Genomic DNA, 22,586 nt, shown 5'->3' on the forward strand with positions numbered 1-22,586 from the left:
CAAGGAAATCCAAACCCATGCTTGTGAGATATGGAGAAACCACTGGTTGCCTAGAGAAAGCATTAAGGTGTATTTCCAGTTCCCCTTTCATGTTGGTGAAAGACACCTATTCACACTCTAATTAATCATGGGAGATAAGCATGTTACCTTCTGCACCTTGACTTTGCTCGTGAGCACCTGGCTTTCCTCTTCCTCCTTCTCCCCTCTCTCCCTGTCTCAGTGTGCATCTGTGCAGATGTGGGCCAGTCCCCCTGTAACCAGTGGTTACAGAATGATACCATCTGTTCTAAGATGTGGTCAGCTTTACTTCTCAGGAGTCCTGTCCTACAATTCAGAGCACCCCTAGATGGGATGGAACCAGTGCTTTATGATCATGTTCCTCTTCCCTGTGCCCTGTCCTTCGGCACCCCCGTGTTAGTCATGATCCTCATTGTGCAGGGCTGGCTGGACTGAGAATTGCAACTCCAGGACAGCAGGGAGCTTTGGGACTAGGCACGCAGGGGTTTTGTCATCCATTTGAACCATAATTTGCATATTTTCTTACGGCCTCCCTTTGTCTTTTCTAAACGAATGAGGCAGACACTTGAACAGTAATGCTGGAGAATGTTTTTTCTAGGAGACTTTGTAAGCAAATCTGATTTTAAGATGAAATGTGAATGAGAAACTAGGTGCCAGGGAATTTAGCACTGAACTAGACAGTCAAAACTTTTTTAACTTTGCAGGAAGAAATAAATTTTGCTCTCGTCTAAATGTTCACAAGAAGTAATGTTGTAAATAGTTTTCTAAAAATATTTATTACTTGTGCTGTATACAAATTCATGTTCTGAGTGATGTTGGTTTGCATTGTAGTATTATAGAATATATTTTGAGCAGTGGACTTCCTTTCATAACACAGTTCACACATGGAGAAAGAACAAAAACCAGCAGGTTGAGAGCTGTTTGGGGCCTTTGATCTGTAATGTTACATCAAATCTGAGCTTTAACTGCCCCCTCTTCTCATCTGGTTATGTTATATTATATATATATATTATATATATATACAGGTGTATGATAAACTGGTCAGTGGTCAGTACCCAGATCTGCAGAGCAGATTTCCAGATGTTCTTTCTGATGTGTTGCCCATAAGCAATAAGATCCTAGGTAATAACATTTATTCCAGGGCCCACATTGGCCCTTGTCTCAGAGGATAGGGTGGGGGTAGAACAGCTCTTGCTAAGACCTCTTGCCTTTGCTGGAGAGGTTGCTGTACTTGAATTTTTGCTTCTGTTTGTCTGCACGCTCCTTCATGTCATAGAACTGTAGCAATGGATGAGAAATCTGCCAGCACCAGACACATCAAAATTGGGCACATAGATGGAAAATTTTGCAATTTTTCATGAATTTATAGGGTTTCCAGAATCTAGTTGAGGCAAAGCTCATTTGGCTATAGAGTAAATGTAAGACTTGTTACAATAGAAATTTAAGTGGCCAGTTCAATGTCCTTTGGCTATATTTGACCTACCTTTAAAACCTAGCCCATTTCATATCAGCCTCTTCTGTGCCTGGGCTTGAAATGTCTAAAGCTGCCTTCGTGTCTGGGATTACACCATGTAGGTCAGTATAAAGAGGGCAGTCACTCCTCCATTTCTCCCAGCGTGTCCAGTTCAGCAGATTTCTAAAGCTGTTAAGCAGCCTCTCTTTTTGACCGTCCTAAACTTTGTGAAAATAAATACCCCACACCCAGATAACCATTAATAGAAGTAATGTAGTTTTTTAGGCTTTTGGAATATGTCTTCTCTTTTGTATTTATGATGGTGTTTGGAATTTTTCACTAGTGTATTTTTAGACTGAAGTGGGTGCGTTAGGATAAAACTTTCCCTTGCTGAGCCTGAAGGCAAGCAAGAGGCAAGAAATTGACCTGTATTGTATCACTGGGGAGGCGACTACTTCTTGTGGTGGTAGGGGGTGGGGGGAATGGGGCATTGTAGATTATGTGGGGGTACAATAGAATTCTGGCCTGAGGCTCCCCAAGTCTTATTACCTTGTATGAAAAATCCCCATATTAGCCTCACTTAATCTCAATAGAAGCCTGCTGTTTACCCTCAGGGAACAAGTAGTTTTCAAAATTGAGCTCCTCCAAGGTCATTGGCCAATGCTGTGTGCAGGCATTGGTCATCTTTGTAAACTCATGGCATTATTTCCTCATATGCATTATGATACTAAGAAATTCAACCCCAACCTGTATGAAAAGCACAGCCCAGGGCCCTAATTGAGGCTAGCATGAATGCCTTTGAGGGGCCAGGGGGCCATAGGAGGCCCATGCAATTTAACTGAAGCTCAGGTGCCACGTTGGATTTTTATTCTTATGAGGCCGCAACCTTTCTGAATGAGTTTAGGGCAGGGGCTGCTGATCCGGCTGTGGATTCAGGGAGCTCTAAAATGAATCTCTACCGTTCCTTTAAAGGTCTTTCTGGTTCCTCCCAGTGTTGTCATTGCTGAGGTCGATCTCGTAGTTGTTCAGTTGTGCTCTTTTTGCTGTCTTGTGAGTCTTAGCCAGTGATCCAGCTGCCCAAGGACAGGGCCTCCAGAGGGCCTAGCACCCTCCTGGTACCAAGCGTGTGCTCCTGGCCTGTGTGACAGTGTCTTTCCCGAAGCAGTGAAATGAGAAATTCTGCAAGTGGCCACCCGGAAGATCAGTCTGTAGCTCTTGGGCCTGGATTTCTACTATGTTAGTGAGTGTTGGAATATACTGTGTCTTTAATGGATGAAAATTCAATGTATGCTGTGAATTTGTTGGTTTGAAACATTGAAATTTTTCATTAGACAATGTTTACATACCTCACCTGAAGAACCTTTGAGAGTGTATATATAAAATTTTAAAATATATTAAGTTGCTTTAAAACAATATGTATAGCTATAAAAGTTGGAGTTATTTTAACTTTGAATATGTACCAAGTCTCTTAAATATTGAAATCTTGTAGACTTCTTGTGCTTCTGTGTTTTGCTTTCCTATCAGGCCACGTAGGAAACTGTGTTCTTGTTATTGGTAGAGGGGCCCTCACTGAAATCCAAGCTTGGAAGGATGTCCTGTGTTGTTTCAGATTCTCTTGTTTGGTTTTGAAGGATGGGGTGTGGAGCCAGAGGATGTGTGGGAGGGGTTTCTCTAACACTGACTTCTATTCCATGAGCTTTTTCAAGGCGCTTATTTTATGGCAGCGTATTAAACTTCTTTGATATTAAAGTGTGTCTGCGTAGTCACTGAAGAGGGCACAGAACGCCTTGAAGCCGGGCATTCAACTTGCAGCCTAAGGCAAAATTGATGAGTTGCCAGAAGGAACCACAAAGCAATACTTCCACCAAGTGTCAGGGCTTAGAGAAACCTTGTTTGCTAATGTAAGTAATAAATCGTTTTGTGAGTTCTGCCTAACTTCAGGGAAAAGAAAAGGCAATGGAGGAATCCTTGAGATTCCCATGGCAGGGTTGGAAAGGTGCCAGCATTTCATCCTGAGGGGCAGGGAGCAATGGAGGGCAAACTCCTGACCTCAGGCTAGCCACTGGGAAGTGTGCAGGCCACAGGCCAGGGCTGCCCCAGCTCTCAACGTTGGAGTATGGCAGAAAAAGTCCTTCGATTTGTTAGCCTCATGAGTTTTTCATTATATTCTTTCAACTCTGCTTGAAGTGGGTCAGCGTAAGGGCCCACAAGCGGCTCATCTGACTGTGCCATCACTGTGCAGAACCACATCCAGCAAAAATAACCCCACAGCTGACTGCCAGGCCACCCCTCTGAATCTGAATTTGGAAGATTACCTCATTCCCGATTAGTTGTTTTCATTGTTAAGATAGACCTCTTTTCCTCCAGTAGTCATCCTGTAGTGGAATAATGAAAATACTGACCCAAGAGGTGCAGACTGGCTGCCTTGGGGTGAGGGGAAATCTCAAAAATTAACTCTGAGGGCTTTGGGCTTAGGGATGATAGAGATGTGTCTAGAGATGTGTCATCACCAATCTCAGGAAAACTTGGCAGCTCTAGTAATCAGGATGTCGCCCATTGGAAGTCTGGGCACTGCTTTTTGGCCTCCACCCTCCCAACCAAGCCCGGCTGTGCCCATTCCCTTGGCTGGGGATTTCCCTTTAGCAGTGAAATTTGCCACTGATTTTCCTTTAACTCAGAAATAGCAAACTGGTGGCCTACAGATGTGTTTTCTTTAGCCTAGTGTTTAAAAAAATACTTCGTGAGCTTTTTTTTACATAAAGATTGAGAGTTCTGACTTTTGTAAAAAAATTAAAAAGATGAAGATTTGACAGAATTAACTCACGGTAAGAGTCAGCTGGCATGAGATTGGAAAACGTGCCTTTCAGGTCACCACAGCCCCTGACTGTCAGTTCCCATTTGTCATTGTTTCTTCACGGCAGGGGAATGGGTCTGTGTACGTGCAGCCTTATCAGAAGTGACAGCCAGGTGACTGACAGGTAACCAACTGACCTTGTGAGACAGGAGCATCCAACCCCATTGGAACGCATTTTCTCTCCTGCACACTGTTCGTTACATTTCCTCCAAAATCCCTGACTTTTTTGAAGGCACTGAAGTTATATCAACTGGCCACTTTCAAGATGACCCATGTGCTGTGAAGGTGTGGCTTGTGTGACCATTGCCCTGGCCCAATTTTCCACAGAAACCTGTCCATGGTGCTGGCTCATGGTCCCGGCTCAGGCTTCCCTTTAGTGTCAGTGACCCTGCCCAGCCTGCCTGCCCAGGCCTGGCCTTACCCAGACATCCATCCTGAGTGAGTCCTATAAAATCGTGCTTGCAGTGTTCTCATCTGAATGGTGATGGAGCCACTGCAGACGTATGTGTGCCTGCTTTCTCCACCAATTTCTAAGAGCCACTGTGCTAGGGACAGGAAAGTGAACCTCACAGGGCATCTGAGAAGTCACACTATATCGATTGCCCTGATGGCTCCGAAACCCTTAGAGCCAGATTAAAGATGGGTGTGGCTCTGTGCGCAAACTTACAGAATGTCCATGTCACCGCAATTACTTGAAGGGAGATGAGGATGAGCAGCCTCCCCAGCTCAGCCGTGCACTGACAGACTCCGGGGGGTGTCCCCCAGCCCTCTCCCAGGACCCCCTCCTTCAGGAGGAATGGACTTCTTCAGGAAGAGCAGGGAGTTCCAGGGACAGACATCCTACATGTGTAGCCCCTTGGAGCCATCCCTGGACGATGGCCCATATGCGATCAGCCCAGAAGCCCTAGGAGAGAATGCCAGCAGCACCCGGCCTGCCCTTGGTGGAGAAAAAGAGACCAACAAGGCAGAGTGACTCAATGTCATGTTCACGTGGAAGACAACAGACAATATCGACATAGTCTAAAACAATACTTCCAGGGCAGGTGCAGCTCCCTCATGGGCCTGTTCTAAACCAGCCTCTAGGAGTCGATCCAAACAAGACTACAGAAACCCCCAACAAAACGTGCCACGACCACATAGCATCTGAAAGGCAAAACAAGACGCTGGATGTTGACTTTAACATATAAAAATACTATAACAAAATGAAATACAAATATATATTAGAATCTGTAAGTATTCTGTATAAAGAGATACTTTTGCAGTTAGGCTACCAGCAGGCAAAGAGGAGACAAAGTCCAGCCTTTTCCACTTCCTGACACCTTCACCGGGAGCCCCGGCCCTGTTGCCAGTGGTGTTGCAAGGCCACAGCTCCCTCCGGACGCACCCTGCTGTATCTCTTCATGCCTAAAATGCAGAGCGAACTAGGGGTCTTCACAAAGGGGGACAAGATGTGGAGAGAGGAATTCTCAGAGGGGTGATTTTGCAGTAGCCGCCTTCTGGACTTTCAAGCGGAGTGTGAACAGGCAACGTGAGTGCTGACTCAGGTCCTTAGCAACTCGCTGGCTGATGGCCAAGTTGGAGAAAAAGTTGATCCTGGGGCACACAGCTCTCACATCATCTCATGGTGGATTCCAATCCTCAGACTGCACCGAGGTCAGCGCTGCTGTGCTAGGAGGCTGGGCCATGTGGTGGGGCCGGTCAGGGGAGCCTTAAGCTCACATGGTGTTCCCTAGGAACAAATATGCCAGCCGCTCACCTCCCAGCCCCATGGCACCAGGTGAGGGGTGAGCATCACCTGTCTACAGGTGTCCTTTCCACCTCCTGCAGAATGAAGAGGCCTCCTGCCAGCCAGTGCCCTTCAAGCCTGGGAATTGGCTTCTCCAGGGTGGTGGGGAATGGTGGTGGCCAGGAAAGCTATCTTTCTCAGGGTTGGTGAGTCCCAGAGCACCTTTCTTCCAGGGAAGAGGCAAGCTAGCTGCCCTTGAGCTTTTCTGCCCTATCCAGCCCGGTGCAGACGCTCTGCAGGGTCCCACGGTGGCCTGGAAACTCAAAGTAAGAGAGGGATGCCATGTGGGCCTGGGAGAAGCCCCATGAGGCCCAGGCTGTGGTCTACTTGGGGGTGGGGGCGGGCATTGTGGCCTTGCTCAGAGCTCCAAGCAAGTAGATCCCAGCCCCCTGGTGAGGGGCAGATCCTGCCATGAGGACACCTGCCACATTGGGCAGGGCACTGCCCTCTGAATCACAGGGACCCCAGGATTCACAGTTGCTAGATTGAGTCCCCATGGCATGAGACATGCCAGGCACCCTCTACCCCAGTTCTAGCCTTCTAATCAGCATCAAGGGCTCCCCTCACTGCCCTGGGCAGGGGACACGGACACAATGCCACTCTGAGCCTCACCTGAACATACACCCAGCCATGCCCCCTGGTCACAGGTGGAGGGAGCCAGGGCAGGGACATGCTCACCCCTGTTGCCCACCAGAACCCCCCGGGGGTGTGCCCTCTTGGTGAGCCCTCTGGGGAAGGAGAGTGCAACTTTGCCTCCCTTTAGCCCATTCACAGTTTGGCCTCACAAACCATCTTTCTACATTTTCACTGTGTATGGAAGAGAAGACAACGTGGTCAGGCAATCATATATTCAGGGCCTCTTCTTCCACCACTGGCTCCTTCGTTGCCAGCAACTCCCTGGCCTGGGCCGCTGTCTGTGGCTGGAGCCCCCACTCAGCTCAACTCTTCCCGGGCATCCTGGTCATTCCTGCGATGCTCTGGGATGAGTTCACATCTGTCCATTAGGCCAGAACGTCCACAGTCCCCAGCCTTGGGTTAGGCACATAAATACTTATTGATGTGATCAATGTAGATAGCTAGGTCTTCTAACTCCTCTGGCCTCCCAAGATCACAGTGGGGGAGTCTGCACTGTTCCTTTAGTCATCCTGCCCCCCACCTCTGGCCATTTTACAGCTGAAGAACCCGAGGCCCAGGTGGGGAGAAGTTTGCCCCGAGTGATAGAGCCAGCAGGGACTTCCCAATGCCTGGAGCACTGTCCCTTCCACTGCTCCCTACTGGCCTGCGGTGTGAAGGACTCTGAACCAGCTGCTCCCTGGTCAAGCACCCTGGCCCAGACCCTCACACCCAGTCCCTCTACCAATAGGTCACCGACAGCTTGTGGCTGACTGGTGGCTGGGGAAGCCCAGGACCAATGCTCCTACTGTGGCCAGTGTCTGGAGGCAGATGATGTTTATCTAGAGCAAAGAACCCTCTGCCCTCTTTAGTGGGGTCTGCCACCCTGAGCAGCCCCTGTGGCTGTTTCCTCCACATAAGCCCTCGCAGCTACAATAGTCATCCAAGAACTTTAGGATTCAGAGGCCTGGTCCTAAGAACCACCTCCACCCACAGCCTCGTTCCCAAGCCGTGGCTGCAGAGCTGCCAGTCAGCCCAGGGGGGAAGGGTCCGACCTTCCCTGGCCAGCAGGAGGCGGCACCCCCGCTCCAGAGCCTGGCCTACCACCAGCAGATTCTGTAGCAGCAGAATGAACCAGGCTGGCTTCCCGGGGAGGCTGACAGTACTTCATGGTTGCCCACAGAGGGGTAAGAGGCTTCTGGGGCCACAGACCCAGTTCCAAGCCAGCCTGGGTCACAGGCCAAAGGGAAGGGTTGGTTTGGAAGGCTGTCATTTTTCTTCTCCAGATTCAGGTAGCAGGTAAGGAGGGGTGTCATCGTTCTGCACTTCTTGGCCTGACCTCACGCACACATTCATTCAACAAATATTTATTAAGCGCCTATTTGTGCAAGGCACTTCCGGAGAGGGCAGCCCGCAGCTCAGGCCTCGCCCACCCCCGCTGCCCCCAGCTATGGCGCAATTTGCTTTTAAAAGGCTGCTCTGGCACCACCCCACCCAGGAGGGCCCAGCTGCCCAGGAGCCGTCCTGTGATGACCTGCACCCCAGCGCAGCTGCTGGCGACTGTCTCCGCTGCTGCAGCGGCTGGGGCCCCTTGCCCGCCCTCACCCGCCTGTCCACGCCCAGCGCTATGCGCAGAGGGCACAGCCACACTTGGTGGGCTTTTCCACCTCCTCGGCAAAAGAGGTCCCATCGCTGCACTCAAAGGTGAACTTCCTCCGCTTCAGCCGAAGGCCCTGGCAGCAGCCCTGGCCTGGGCACGAGCCCCGGCACTCCACCCATGACAGGGGGCGCGTGGTCTGGCAGATGGCATAGCCCCTCTGGACCTGGTGAAAGTCCCGGACAGGGTCCCCCCGGCACTCGGACTCTGGATGGGACAGACACCAAGAGAAAGCCTCAGGGCACACCCATGGGTGAGCTGCTGCCTCCAGGGAGGCAGGAGGAAGAGGAGGAGGAGGGCAGCATCTGTGGGGTGGATCCTTTGGCTCTCAGGCCCCACCTCTGTCCCCAGCATACTTCCGCCTCCCACTGACATGCACAAGCTTCCTCCCAGGGCCTACAGTCTGGTCCTAGCGTCAGGGCCCTCCAGGACAGATTGAACTGCTGGAGGGAGGCGGGGGTCCCCATTGCTAGAGGTGTGCAAGAGAGGCTGGAGGCCCTGAGGGCAATAACATTATGAAAAGGATTCATGCTGGGGAGGGGATAGCCTAGGGGACCCTTAAGGTGCCTGAGTTCTGGGTTTCTCCAGCTTCTCCCTGCCCAGCCTTAGCAGTCCGGATTCCAGCAGAAGCCATCTTGGTCAAGCAGGCCAGGGAGGGCCTGGGAAGGAGTCCCCAACCCTCGGACTTCCTGCTGCCGCTCCCAGGTCATGAGGTGATGGGGCCAAGATGCAGAGGTTGGGCCAGGAGCTGTTACCCTGGGTGGTCTCTTCTGCAAGGAGAGACCCCAGCCAGAAGAGGCGCATACCCTGAATAAGGGAGCTGCAGGGCAAACTGGGCCAGGAGAGATTGGGAGCAGTGCCCAGAGGGTGGAGGGACTCTGAAAGCCCCATAGTAGCCCATGGTACTTGGGCTGGGGGAGGACAGAAGGGCTGCCGAGACTGGGAGGAAGAAAGAGTCAAATTGCTAAAGCAATTTGTGGGGGACCCTGGGGAGGGCACGTCAGGAGGGGGGCCCCTGACCTTGCTCACACAGCTCGCCCGAAAAGCCGGGGTCACACACACAGTGTGCCCCCTTGGTGCCTGAGGCCTGGCAGTGGCCATGCAGGCACTGCAGGCCTCTGCAGGGCTCTGCCAGGGCCCCGGCCTGGTTGCACAGTGCCCCCGAGTACCCATCCTGGCACTGGCAGCTGTAGGAAAGAGCGTCGAGGGGCACGCATTGCCCATGGACACACCTGGAGGAGACAGAGAAAAGGCGCTGTGAGGACAAACCCAGCCAAGCCCCACCCGACACAGCCCACCCCACCCAGCCCTGACTTCACAGGTCTTTAATCTGTTCCCAAAACTGAAACAAAGGGAGTTGCATGTGACTATGTGTGTGTCCCTATAGGCCTTGTCCTATTAATAAAAAGTGAAAGCCAGATAAAAGTAATAAAACCCTGGCTTAGGCCACATGTTCTAATATGGGTTGGAAAACTGTGAGGCAGCCCTTCCCATGGGGAAGGAACAGGTAGGCAGGGGCAAGGGCTCCCCCAGTGCCCCAGGCTCACTTGTGGCCATGGCAGGGGCCGTCAGCGGGCTGGTCACAGTGCAGGCCCACCCAGCCAGCCTCGCAGTGGCACATGGGCCCTGGGGTGGCATTGGGCTGGCAGATGCCATGCAGGCAGTAGAGCTTGCGGCAGGGTTCGCAGCCTGGCACCACGCCTGGCTTCATCTGCGTCTTGGTGAAGTCCTGCAGCTCGTTGTTGATGTACAGGTTTCGGATGCAACCGTGGAAGCCGGTGCCGTTGAGGATCTGCCACAGGCGGAAGGCAGCTGAGTTGACATCCACGGGCATCCCTGGGGTAGGGGAGGGAGCAGAGCTGGGCTGAGTCAAGCTCAGGCTATGCCGGGCACCCACCCCTGAGGTCTGGGCGGCTCCATGGCCTTCCCTCTTGCCTGCGGCCTCTGTCCTTCATCTCTGCAACCCTGATCCAAGGTCCTTTGCCACCCTGGAGGGCCCAGGCTCCTTGCCCAGAAGAAAGGGAAAAGCTGCTTCCTCTGTGATTGGAGCTGGGGCATCAGGCCTGGTGGTGGCCAGCTGCTGCGTGCGGCTCTGAGGTGCCTGTTCCTAAAGTCTGGCTTCCCTCGCCAAGGCGCCTTCTCTCCCTGGGACGCTAGCTTTTACCTCCCAGAGACCCCAGCCGTAGCAAAGGGGCAGGACCGAGACATCATGTGTGGCGCTAGGTCACTGCTTTTGTGGCTGTCCCTTCTCAGCAGCCCTCTGAAGTAGGGCTTGCTAAGCCCCATTTGACAGATGCTCATGACTGGCCTGAAGCTGCACAAGGAGTAAGCTGCGGAGCTGGGCTGAGGCCCAGGGCCATCCCTCACCTCTGCCCCAGCCTTAGCACGCCTCCCACAGGGTGGAGATGGCCCCACTGCATCCAGCAGCCTGCTCGTCAATACCTAGAAATGCTTTCAGGTGGTAGACGGGGTCATCTAGCCTGCAAAGCCTCTAAGGCCAGCCGAGCCAGTCCCTGGTTGATACAGGGACTCTGTGTCCGAGTCTCTTGCAGTGGTTCTGGGTCTCTGAGGGCCCCAAGACTGGGAATGGACCTGAAGCCATTGAAAAGCCCCTTCTAGCCCAAAACCAAGAGGAAAGGTGCCCAAGGTGTTGCAGATAGCTCGGACAGTCCCAGGGCCTCCCCTAAGCCAGACCTTGCACCCAACCCAAGCATCCATCCTCCTTGGTCAGTCTGGGCTAGGCAGAGAGCAGCTGGGCTCCAGGCAGCGAGGCCAGTCCACCTGCAGCTTGGCCACCACCAGGATCATCTTCCCACTTGGCATTTCCCACAGTGCAGTCCCTAGGCACCAGCTCTCCTGGCTGGCCTCAGGCCAGACAGCAAAAGAGGCCCCGCCAGGGCCAGGTCCTCACCTCCCACATAGAGTGGCGCCTCGCTGTTGAGCGTGTAATGTTTGCCAAAGTTGTCCATGGTCATGGGGCTCCCGCCATCAATGGAGAGATTCACCATCTGGTCAAAGGCAACCAGCTCAACGGTGTGGAATTGCCCATCGTTGATCGTCTCAGCACTGGAGGAAGAGGGGGTTCCCCGTTCCAGGGAGTGGGCATCAGTCTGGACCATCCCTGCCTGGGCACTTCCCCAGAAACACCAGCAGCTGCTTCCCAGGAGACCAAATATCTAAGGAAAAGGACTGTGGGGGCTCAAGGGTCTATTGCACGATCCCTTTCACTCCCCTTCTTTGACTCCCTGGGGAAGGCTGAGAGGTTTGAGGCAGGGGTCTCAAACTTACGAGTCTCCCCCTCCCCATTAAGGAGCCTCCTCTAAGGTGGTGGTGGGATGGGGAAGGATGGGGCCACTGCACAGGCCTCAGAGACCTCAGCCCCAAGCTGGGGCTAACCCAGATGGTTCAAGTGACCTTCAAACTCAGGCAGCCCAGGTTTCTAGAGGTCTCGATAACCACCTGCTTTTGGCCCAGGAGACCTCACCCTGGCAGTCCCGTACCCCTGAGGGCAGCTGGGGGGCATAAGGAAGCCCTACCTGTAGATGGCAGAGCTGGGGTAGCTGCCTGGGTCGTAGCTGACACGCACATGGCCCTGGTACAGCTCAACTGCAATGTGGTCGTTGTCCCCGTTGTACAGAAGGATCCCATTGTCCTCTGCCGTGGAGACCTGATGGGCAGTGGCACTTTCTCTCCCACCCCACCCCATGCAGCAGCGACACAGGCTAGCAGATGGGGCAGAGACGGCACCCGAGATTGGAAGAGAGATGCTCTGTGCAGAGCTCTCTTCCCCCACCTGGCCAGCCTCCCCAAGGCCATTCCTCCAGGGGGCACCAATAGGGGCTGCAGCCTCTGGTTCAAGCCCCATCCACTGCCAGCCTGGCCAGGTCCAGGCAGGGGAGGGTGATGGGTCCCTGAGGCCTGGAAACTCTGTGCCAGGAAGAGCAGCCAGGAGACCTCAGGACAATCTTCCCAGAGAGGAAAATTAGACTGGGACCCCTGTCTGCTGGGTGTGGGTAGCCTTGCCCTGTGGGCCTTGGGGAGCTAGCTGCTCAGGGTGGGAACTACAGAGAGGACAAGTTCAGGAAGGCTCTCTGACAGCCAGAGTCATCCAAGCCTAGTGGAAGGAGCCACTCAGAAGGTAGTGTCTGTCGCTGGAACTGTGCAAGCAAAAGTGAGATCTTTGCCTCAGGAGGGAGATCCCTCTAAGATGCTGTAAGAGCCATGATCATTTTTCCCTGCCTTGTCCTGCTCCCTCCGTTTCTTCTGGTAAAGACCCTGAGCCCCCTGGTCTGTGGAGCTGGGTATATGACCCAAGCTGTCCAGTCACACTGCCCCATCTCCTTGGACTCAGCAGCTGGTTCAGAGATGGGCATGTGACTAACGCCAGGCCAATCAGAGATCTTCCTTGAGCTGACCGAATTAGAGCTGGCAAGGAAGAGCCTTTGTAAATCAATGTCTGGTAAAAGATGAGGATAAACCAAGGACGTGCCCGAGGCAATGGCTGGTTAGGGTTTTGGTGAATTTTATTTTTGGCGGTTAGGCTAGCTGTTGTCTTGCCATGTAGACTATGTAAGTGGATAGGATGTTGGAGAGGTGACGTAGGGGAAGAGAGCAGAATGCGCATGTTTGAGAGGCTGAAGAGTTCTGAGAAAAAAGGAAAAGAGGACAAAAGAGAGGGAAGAAAGATGTGGCATTTGTGACAGGGAATGGAATTCGGGGGAAAGAGAAAGATGACTACAGAGGAGTTTAACATTCTTTATCATGTGCTGTGCAATATAAACCACTCTCCTCTCCATCCCCCAAAAATGTTTAGCAAAATATTGATATATTTCATCAATGCTGTTGAAGTGGGAATTGCTTTATTTTCCCCTCAATATGAAGATGTTCTGAGATGGAACTGAAGGCATGAAAAGGATGAGTTAAGGGACCCTAGGGACATTTGGTTAAAGGTATAAGCCCAAAGTTAAATCTGGCCACATTCCAGGCACACATAGAAAGCCTGTCTGCAGCACTGGAGGCAGACACTGAGGAGTAGCTGGGACAAGAAATGGTGGGAAGGGATGACGGCAAGCCTGGTTTTCTGGATTCAGTTACCCATGAGACCATGTCCACCCCTGCCCTGGTTTTGTGACACTATAACCTTTCTAATTGTGCTTAAACTAGTTCAAGCTGAGATTTTGATACCCATATGCAAAAGGTTTTGATTACACAGAGTCCTTCCAGTTCCCCAGGCACCATGCAGGGATGTATCCTGATGCTCTGGCCTAAGCCAGGGTCGCCTGCTCCCTGACTCCCCTCTGTGACCAAGCCCCCTGGCACGCACCTGCAACGTGATGTTGGCCCGTGGCCAGTTTTGCAGGTCAGTGAACTGCAGGTAAGTGTCCCGATCCACAAAGTTGACACTGAGCAACTTCTCACACTCAGGGCCACCGAAGCCTGGGAGGCACTGGCACACAGGCCTGTTGCCCTGGTCCACACAGTTGGCCCCATTCTGGCACTCAGTCCCCTCACAGGGGCTCTTGGGGGCAGGCAGATGGGGAGGGATCTCACAGAGCTGTCCACTGAGAGGAAAGGACACAAGTCAGAGAGGGCCAAGGAGGAAGGGAGTATCTTCCTCTCCCACAGCCCTGGAGAGAAATTCACTAAACATCTTGGGAAAATGGATTCTTAAAGTGACAGAAGATGCTCCTAATAAACACTTTTCTTGAGAGAGCTGAGAGCCAGAAGGATACCAGGATACAAATATGGTCCCTGGTCCAGCAGCGTCAACATTACCTGGACACTTGATAGAAATGGCAAACCCACTGAATCTGCTTTTTAACAAGATCCAAGGTGATTACTGACAATGTCAATAATTCTGCAAGGCAGATTTTACTATACCCATTTTATAGAAAAGGAAACTGAGACTTAAGACACAAGCATAAAGAGGGAAGAGTCAAGTTACTAAAATAAGAAATAAAAGAAGGGACATTACTACCAACCTCATAGAAATACAATGAATTATAAAGGAATACTATGAACAACAATATACCAACAAACTAGAAAACAGATGAAATGCACAAATTCCTAGAAATATGCAAACTACCAAAACTGAACCAAGAAAAAAATAGAAAATATGAATAGACCTATAACTAGTAAAGGAATTAGTAATCAGAAAACTTCCCAAGCCCAGATGGTTTAACTGGTGAATTCTACCAAACATTTAAAAACAATAAATACCAATTCTTCACAAACTTGTCCAAAAAATAAAAAATGAGGGAACACTTTCTAACTCATTCTATGAGACCAGCATTACCCCAATACCAAAACCAAAGACATCACAACAAAAGATATCACAAAAAACTACAGACCAATATCTATTATAAATATTGTCACCAAAATCCTCAACAAATTACTAGCAAATCAAGTACAGCATAAAAAGGATTATATACAATGACCAAGTGAGATTTACACCAGGAATGCAAGGCTGGTTTGACCTCTGAAATTCAATTAATGGAATACATGATATTGATAGATGAAAAAGCAAAAAAAAAAGAGTTCTTCTCAATAGATGCAGAAAAAGCATTTGACAAACTTCAACATTCCTTCATGACAAAAACACTCCACAAACTAGGAATAGAAGTGAACTGCATCAACCTGATAAAGGGCACCTACAAAAAACACACAACTGACATCATACTTAATAATGAGAGACTGAATTTTTTCCTCCTAAGATTAGGAACAACACAAGGATATTTGCTCTCACAATTTCTATTCAATATTTTACTGGAAGTTCTAGCCATGGCAGTTAGGAAAAAGGGAAAGGAAAGAAAAGGAATGAAGGAAGGAGGGAGGGAGGGAGGGAGAGGGGGAAGGCAGGAAGGCAGGAAGGAAAGCAGGCAGGCAGGCAGGAAGGAAGGCAAGCAAGGGAAGGAGGAAAGGAAAGAGAAATAAAATGCATCTAGAAGACATGATCTTATATAAGAAAATCCTACAGATTCCAGTAAAATGCTATTAGAATTAATGAAATAATTCAGCAAGATTGTAGAATACCAGATTAATGCACAAAAATCAAACAAAAAATGAAATTAAGAAAACAATTCCTTTACCATAGCATCAAACAGAATAAAATACTTAAGAATAAATTTTTTAAGTGCAAAACTTATACTTTGAAAACTACAAAATGTTGAAAGAAATTAAAGAAGATCTAAATAAATGGAAAGGCATTCATGTTCATGGATCAGTATGCTTAATATTGTTAAAATGGCAATACTGGGCCAGGCATGGTGGCTCACACCTGTAATCCCAGCACTTTGGGAGGCCGAGGTGGGTGGATCACCTGAGGTCAGGAGTTCGAGACCAGCCTGGCTAACATGGTGAAAACCAGTTTCTACTAAAAATACAAAAAATTAGCCAGGCGTGGTGGCACATGCCTATAATCCCAGCTACTCTGGAGGCTGAGGCAGGAGAATTGCTTGAACCCGGGAGGTGGAGGTTGCAGTGAGCCAAGATTGTGACATTGCACTCCAGCTTGGGAAACAAGAGCAAAACTCTGTCTCAAAAAAAAAAAAAAAAAAAGGCAATACTAGCTAAATTGATCTACAGATTCAACAGAATCTTTATCAAAATCCCAGTTGACTTCTTTGCAGAACTCAACATGCTGATCCTAAAATTCATACAGAAATTCAAGGGGCCCAGAATAGTCAAAACAATCTTTTTTTATTTTTTATTATTTATTTTTATTTATTTTTTTGAGATGGCGTCTCACTCTGTCACCCAGGCTGGAGTGCAGTGGCACGATCTCGGCTCACTGCAAGCTCTGCCTCCCGGGTTCATGCCATTCTCCTGCCTCAGCCTCCCCAGCAGCTGGGACTACAGGTGCCTGCTGCCATGCCCGGTTAATTTTTGTATTTTAATAGAGATGGGGTTTCACTGTGTTAGCCAGGATGGTCTCGATCTCCTGACCTTGTGATCCGCCTGCTTCAGCCTCCCAAAGTGCTGGGATTACAGGTGTGAGCCACTGCGCCCAGCCAGCCAAAACAATCTTTAAAAAGAAAAACAAACTGGGAGGACTCACACTTCCCAATTTCAAAATATATTACAAAAACTACAGTAACCAAGAAAGTGTGGCACTGGCATCCAGATAGTCATACAGATTAATAGAATAGAACTTGAAGTCCAGAAATATCCTTACATTTAAAGTTAGTTGATTTTGACAAGAGTGCCATGACCATTCAATTGGAAAGAATTATCTTTTTGACAAATAGTGCTAGTACAACTGTATATCTGCATGCAAAAGAATGAAGTTGGGCCCTCTACCCATATATAAAAATTAACTCAAAATGGATCAATGACCTAAATATAAGAGCTAAAACTAAAAAAGTCTTAGAAGACAACATAGGTATAAATCTTCATAACCTTGGATTAGGCAACAGTTTCTTAGGATACCCACAGCACAAGCAACAAAATAAAAAATAAACTAGATATGCCCAAATTATTAAACTAGATATACCCAAATTAAACATTTTTGTGCATTATCAAGAAAAGACAACCAACAAAATGGGAGAAAATACTTGCCAACATATATCTGATAAGGGACTTGTCTAGAATATATAAAAAGCCTTTACAACTCAATAACAAAAAGACAAATACCTTAATTTGAAAATGAGCAAAGAACTTGAATAAGAATTTTTTCCAAAGAAGATACTTTTAAATGGCTAATAAGCACATGAAAAGATGCTCAATATTATTGGCCACTGAGGAAATGCAAATCAAAACCACAGTGAGCTACCACTTCACACCCTCATACAGTGGTGGTGGGAATTGTGCAGCCATTAGGAAAAAACAGTTTGGTAGTTCCTCAAACAGTTAAACATACAGTTAACATACGACTCAGAAAATCCACTCCTAGGCATATACCCAAGAGACTGAAAAATGTATGTCTACACAAAAACCTGTACAAAAATGTTGATAAGAACAGTCTTCATTATAGCCAAAAAGTGGCAACAACCTAAATGCCTATCAACTGATGAGTGGGTAAACAAAATGTGGTATGTCCATACGGCAGAACACTGTTTAGCCATAAGAAGGAATGAAGTGCCGACACATGTTACCACACGGATGAACCTCAAAACATGATGCTGAGTGAAAGCAGCCAGTCACAAAGGACAACAGACTGTACGATTCGACTTATAGGAAATCCCCAGAACAGGCAAATTTATAGACACAAATATTAGGAGATTAGTAGTTGCCTGGAGCTGGGATAGAAGAGGGGCTGGTGTGACAGATAAAGGGTATGGGGTTTTTTAAGGGGAAATCAACATGTTCAAAATTGGTTGTGGTGATGGATGCACAACTCTGGGAATAAACTAAAAGTCATGGAATTTTACATGTAACTGTGTAAACTGTATGGTACATGAATTATATCTCAGTAAAGCTATTTTTTAACAAATGAGTGAGCGGAGCATGGGACGTGGGTGGCCAGAGGGAGGGTGGGCCCTCCAACCTCCCAGGGGAGCCCAGTGGGCTGGTAGATAATCTTTGGGGCAAGACATGTCTTCAGAGGCTCAGCTAGGCAGGTAAGTGACAGCACACTGCCCTGTCATCTGCACCCACCTCTCACATCCTCCACCAAACAGGTTAGGGGTCCTCTGCCTAGGCCCTGGGCAGTTACATGACTTTCCCAAGGCTGCACAGCTGGTGACTGGCAGAGCCATGGTTAAAACCCCAGCATCCAACTTCCAGGCTCTGACCCACACCCCTTTCCTTCGCCATGGCTGGAGGCTCCTGCCAGCCCAGGGGCTGACAGCCACAAGGAGTCACTCCTAGTGTGTCCAGGGGCTGCTCACCTGTAGCCCTCAGCACAGAGGCAGGAGTAGCTGTTGACTTCATCCATACACTGGGCCCCATTCTGGCAGCGGTGGTCCCTGCAGTCATCCTGGTTCTCACTGCAGTTGTCACCTGCGTAACCTGGCATGCACTCACACCTAGTGGGTGGGGGGCAGGGGTAGTTGGGGGGTCAGCCACACAGAGTCTGGGAGGCCAGGGGAGCGCACCAGGGATCCCCCACACAGTCTGTGCATGTGAGGGAGAACCTCAAGTTCCATTGAGGCTGTGGGGATCTCCAGGAGGTCACACAGAGCTCTGGATCTAAAAGGGCCCCTAGCCCATCCTGGGACCCTTTCCTAGTAGAAGAGAGCTCATGTGGACTTGAGGTAGGGGCCTGGGGCTGGAAGAGTGGACCCCAGTAGCAGGGGCAGATGGAGTCTTGTCATGGAGGACCCACCTTCACCAGCAACAGCACATCCAAGGCCAACTGTCAGCCCCTTCCCCACCTCCCCAGCAGCTCAGCTGCACCCTCCCTGTTCTCCCAGGACCCGCTACCACGTGACTGAGTTCCACAGGCTCCCCCACTCCTCTTTCCCCAGCCTCCCAGTCCTCAGCAGGGCTAGTGCCCCCTGCTCAGTGGGTGCCTTGACCTCAGGTAAGCCCCCAGCTTCCCAGCTGCCACCATGCCTCACTGCTGGCCCAAAACACTCCCTTTGGGCTACTGTCTGCCTATCAAATAAATAAAGGATGCACTCCTGTAGCCCTTTCTAGTAATGGCCTTGCTGTCTGTCCTACAGGCCTCCTGCTCCCCTGACACCAAGCCCACCTCACCAAGCACTTCCCTGCCTTCACACCTGTGGATTCCCGAATACTGTCTCCTGTCTGCCTGCATGGTCCAGCCAGCCCAATACCTCACCTCCTCCAGGAAGCCTCTGGAGAGCACTCCAGCCCTCACTGAGCAGTCCCCTTGTCTGATCGCCTTCTAAACTCCTAACTCTGAAGCTCAACCATGCAACCTGGCAGATGGGTGCTCTTGCCTGGGATTTTTACTCATTTCCTTGTCCGATGTTTTTCGGGCTATAAGAAATACTTTCAAACCCACTACACACACACACACACACACACACACGCACACATTCGAAACCAGATTCATACAACAATACTGATTATCCTTATTATATAAGATGGCATGTTGCTGTCTGATACTTTGTTTCATCTTTGAATGTTAATCTTGACATTAATATTAAACCGGGGCTGGGGCTCCCTTTATATCCAATTGATCACAATCTACTAATGAGTCTGGAGTTACAGTCTGAAAAATGTTACAGTAGCTAAGCCACCACTTATTCATTCATTTAATGACTATATATTGGATATATATCTTGGGTTCCAGGTAATGCCAGGCACAGCTGAACATGTCAGTTCCATCTTTCCACCAGGACAGGCAGTTGAGAGAACACGCACTCAACACTCCACTGTGTGCCACAACCCCAGGTCCGGAGCTAAGCACAATGCTTGCTCTTCGTGATTGAGGGGCTGTGCTAGCAGCTCCAGGCTGGACGATGTGCAGTCCTGCCTTATTCCACCCTCCAAGGAGGGCGCATGCTGCCCAATCTGCCACTGCTGATTGGTCTGCCTGCCAAGCCCCACCCCTGGGAGCCCCCGCAGGAGTACAGCGTCCATCCACCGTTTGGATGGAGGCTCTTGTGGGCCCATTGACCATGGAACCAGGCCTCAACAATCCTGGACTCTTGCTTCCTGTCATGGGCCTCAGGCTGCTCCAGCTAGACAGGGGGCTCCTGGGGGACTCCATCTGAGTCCCTAGGCTTGGGTCCCTCAGCCACAAGCCCCAGGAAACTCTGCCCTGACCATCCCTTGCTGGCCTGACTGGTGGAATGGGGAGGTCCCAGAAATGAGACTACGTTTGCACAACTGCAGTTGGAAGCATTATTTTAAAACTGCGTGACCTTCATAAAGCAGTCTTCAAGTAACAAACATTTTCACATATGCCAATAACAACCATGATGAAAATACAGACCAACAACTTTTACCCAAACCTCCTGGGACCAGATAGGTTTTGGAATTCAACACTTTTTAGATTTTCGTAAGGTCAGACAATGCATATTATACAACCTGCTGGTAGGAGCTGAGGCAGCCCAGTAATCAGACTTATTCACATTTCTGCCACAAAATCTACACATATTCACATTACGTGGGATGAATAACAACAAAAAGCAATCTCACACCAGTGCGGGGCAGCTTTTATTACCAAATATGTCCACCTCAGATCAGATTTGGCCATGAGATGGGATGCTTTCCCGAGTTTTGTGGATTTTGTAATTGGGGATAAGAAATGGTAGATCCGGAATAATAGCCTGGAGCACTTAACAGATGCCAGACCTGGAGCTAAGTGCTTTCCATGCATTTTCTCATCTTACCCTTGCAACCACCCCAGGAGGAAGCTACTGTTGCGCCCAGTTTACAGATAAGAAAACAAGCTCAGAGCAGGCAAGTGACACATTCAGGGTCATGCTGCAAACCCAGGTCTCTGTGGCCACAAATCTGTGCACATCACCCCTCCACCCACAACCCCGCATGGATTCTCAGGAACCCTGTAGAGCTGAGACCAAACCCATTGGACAAATGAGGGAATGAGGGTGGGGCACGGAGCCCAGACTGGAATCCAGTCTGACTCAGGGGCCTGAGCTCCTCCCTGGCCCTGGAAAGGGGCAACACTGACCTGGGCCCATCCGGGGTGCCCACACACTGGGCCTCGTGTTGACATGGGTTCAGATCTGGAGAGCACAAGTCCACCAGCTGCTCACAGGCCTTTCCTGGGGAAAGAACGAGCAAGGGGCAGGAGAGAAGCTGCTCTCCTGTGCTCTGCCGGGCAGCCAGACCCACAGAAATCCTCCTGCAGACACTGAGGCAGGGATCCCCTTCTACTCCCGAGCATGGGGGCTCAGGGCTGTCTCTGTCCCCCACCTCCCCCAGACACTGCTGCCCTGACGCACTTACCCTCATACTGCAGGGGGCACTGGCAGGTGTAGTTGCCCACACCGTCCACACAGACGCCCCCATTGGCACAGGCGTGATCCACACAGTCATCCGTGTTCACCCCACAGGTTGGTCCTTCAAAGCCGGTGGGACAGGAGCACCTGTGCGGGGAAGGGGAGGATGGAGAGACAGCCCTCTTGGAACACTGGTGGAAGCCTGTGGCTGCCAGTCAATATCACCATTCCACAGAGTTAGGGTCCCTAATCCCGGCCAGGCCCTTGCCAGGTGCTGGGTAGGGTTAGAGGTGACCAAAACTGACCATGCCCTCATGGGATTCACTCACAGTCTAGTGGGGAGGCTAAAAGGAGATGGATGGTGAGGGGAGAGGTAGTGAGGACCAGGATGGTGTAAGCACTGAAGCCAAGGAGCGGGCACAGAGGGGCAGGAGACACCTGGCTCCTCCTTGGCACAAAGTGATAAGGGCAGGCTTCCTGGAGGAGGTGATGAATTAACCAAGGACCTTGACAAGGGAGAGCGGGAATGGGAGGAAGGTGACTGGGGCAAAGGTGTGTGTAAAAGCCTGGAGTGGCCAGGCGCGGTGGCTCATGCCTGTAATCCCAGCACTTTGGGAGGCCAAGGCAGGTGGATCACCTGAGGTCAGGAGTTGGAGACCAGCCTGGCCAACATGGGGAAACGCTGTCTCTATTAAAATACAAAAATTAGCTGGGCATGGTGGCATTGCCTGTAATCCCAACTACTCGGGAGGCTGAGGCAGGAGAATCGCTTGAACCTGTGAGGTGGAGGTTATAGTGAGCCAAGATCATGCCACTGCACTCCAGCCTGGGTGACACAGCAAGACTCTGTCTCAAAAAAAAAAAAAAAAAAAAAGCCTAGAGTGGAAGGGAACCCCACAGCTAGTCTTCTGTAGGGGCCCTGCCCATCCACACAGTCCAATACTTCAGGAGCACAGTGAGCAAAGGGCTGCGGTGAGCAGGAGCCTGGTCATGAGGGGCCCTGGGGATCAGTGACTTTCAAACCAAGATACACCTTCCCCTGGGGCACCCAAGGTTTTCCAAGGGGTGTGTGGATCAGAGAGAGGTCCAAGAAATTAATTTCCAGATCTTCAAATATCTGCACGAGCTCTTCCCTAAATTGACCCAGCTCAGAACTCTAAAAAGGTGGCATCTGTCCCAGCCCCAGCCCTTACAGACTGGGGGGTGATGGGACAAGCCCTCCAGGTAGAAAGGTGGGCATGCTTCCAGGTGCCAAATAAACGGGCAGTTAGGAATCCTGATGTTTAGAAAGTGAATGAATAAATGCAATCTAAGTCAAGAGGTTTCCAGTTCTGTGCACTGGAAGTAATTGAAGGAAGGCCTCATAGAACTGTCAGCTAATAGAACAT

General features: G+C 50.2%; 1 protein-coding gene across 2 annotated transcripts in view; it reads right to left on the reverse strand.

The window, feature by feature from the left end:
* Positions 1-5,289: 5,289 nt before the first annotated feature.
* Positions 5,290-22,586, reverse strand: part of SLIT1 (slit guidance ligand 1) — a 187,712-nt gene continuing 170,415 nt past the window's right edge. The window contains exons 29-37 of one of the 2 annotated variants that reach the window (XM_003825418.6): positions 21,206-21,345; positions 20,928-21,021; positions 18,208-18,345; positions 13,704-13,941; positions 11,917-12,047; positions 11,292-11,446; positions 9,928-10,216; positions 9,401-9,612; positions 5,290-8,587 (exon numbers count right to left, since the gene is read on the reverse strand). In XM_003825418.6, coding sequence (XP_003825466.2) covers positions 8,349-8,587; positions 9,401-9,612; positions 9,928-10,216; positions 11,292-11,446; positions 11,917-12,047; positions 13,704-13,941; positions 18,208-18,345; positions 20,928-21,021; positions 21,206-21,345 — 1,636 coding nt within the window. In that variant the 3' untranslated portion in view covers positions 5,290-8,348. Of the gene's footprint in view, positions 8,588-9,400; positions 9,613-9,927; positions 10,217-11,291; positions 11,447-11,916; positions 12,048-12,161; positions 13,025-13,703; positions 13,942-18,207; positions 18,346-20,927; positions 21,022-21,205; positions 21,346-22,586 lie in introns of those variants that run through there. The other variant, XM_034931237.3, reaches the window with a different exon arrangement.

Source organism: Pan paniscus, chromosome 8 (assembly GCF_029289425.2).
Source record: "Pan paniscus chromosome 8, NHGRI_mPanPan1-v2.0_pri, whole genome shotgun sequence".
Classification (NCBI taxonomy): domain Eukaryota; kingdom Metazoa; phylum Chordata; class Mammalia; order Primates; family Hominidae; genus Pan; species Pan paniscus.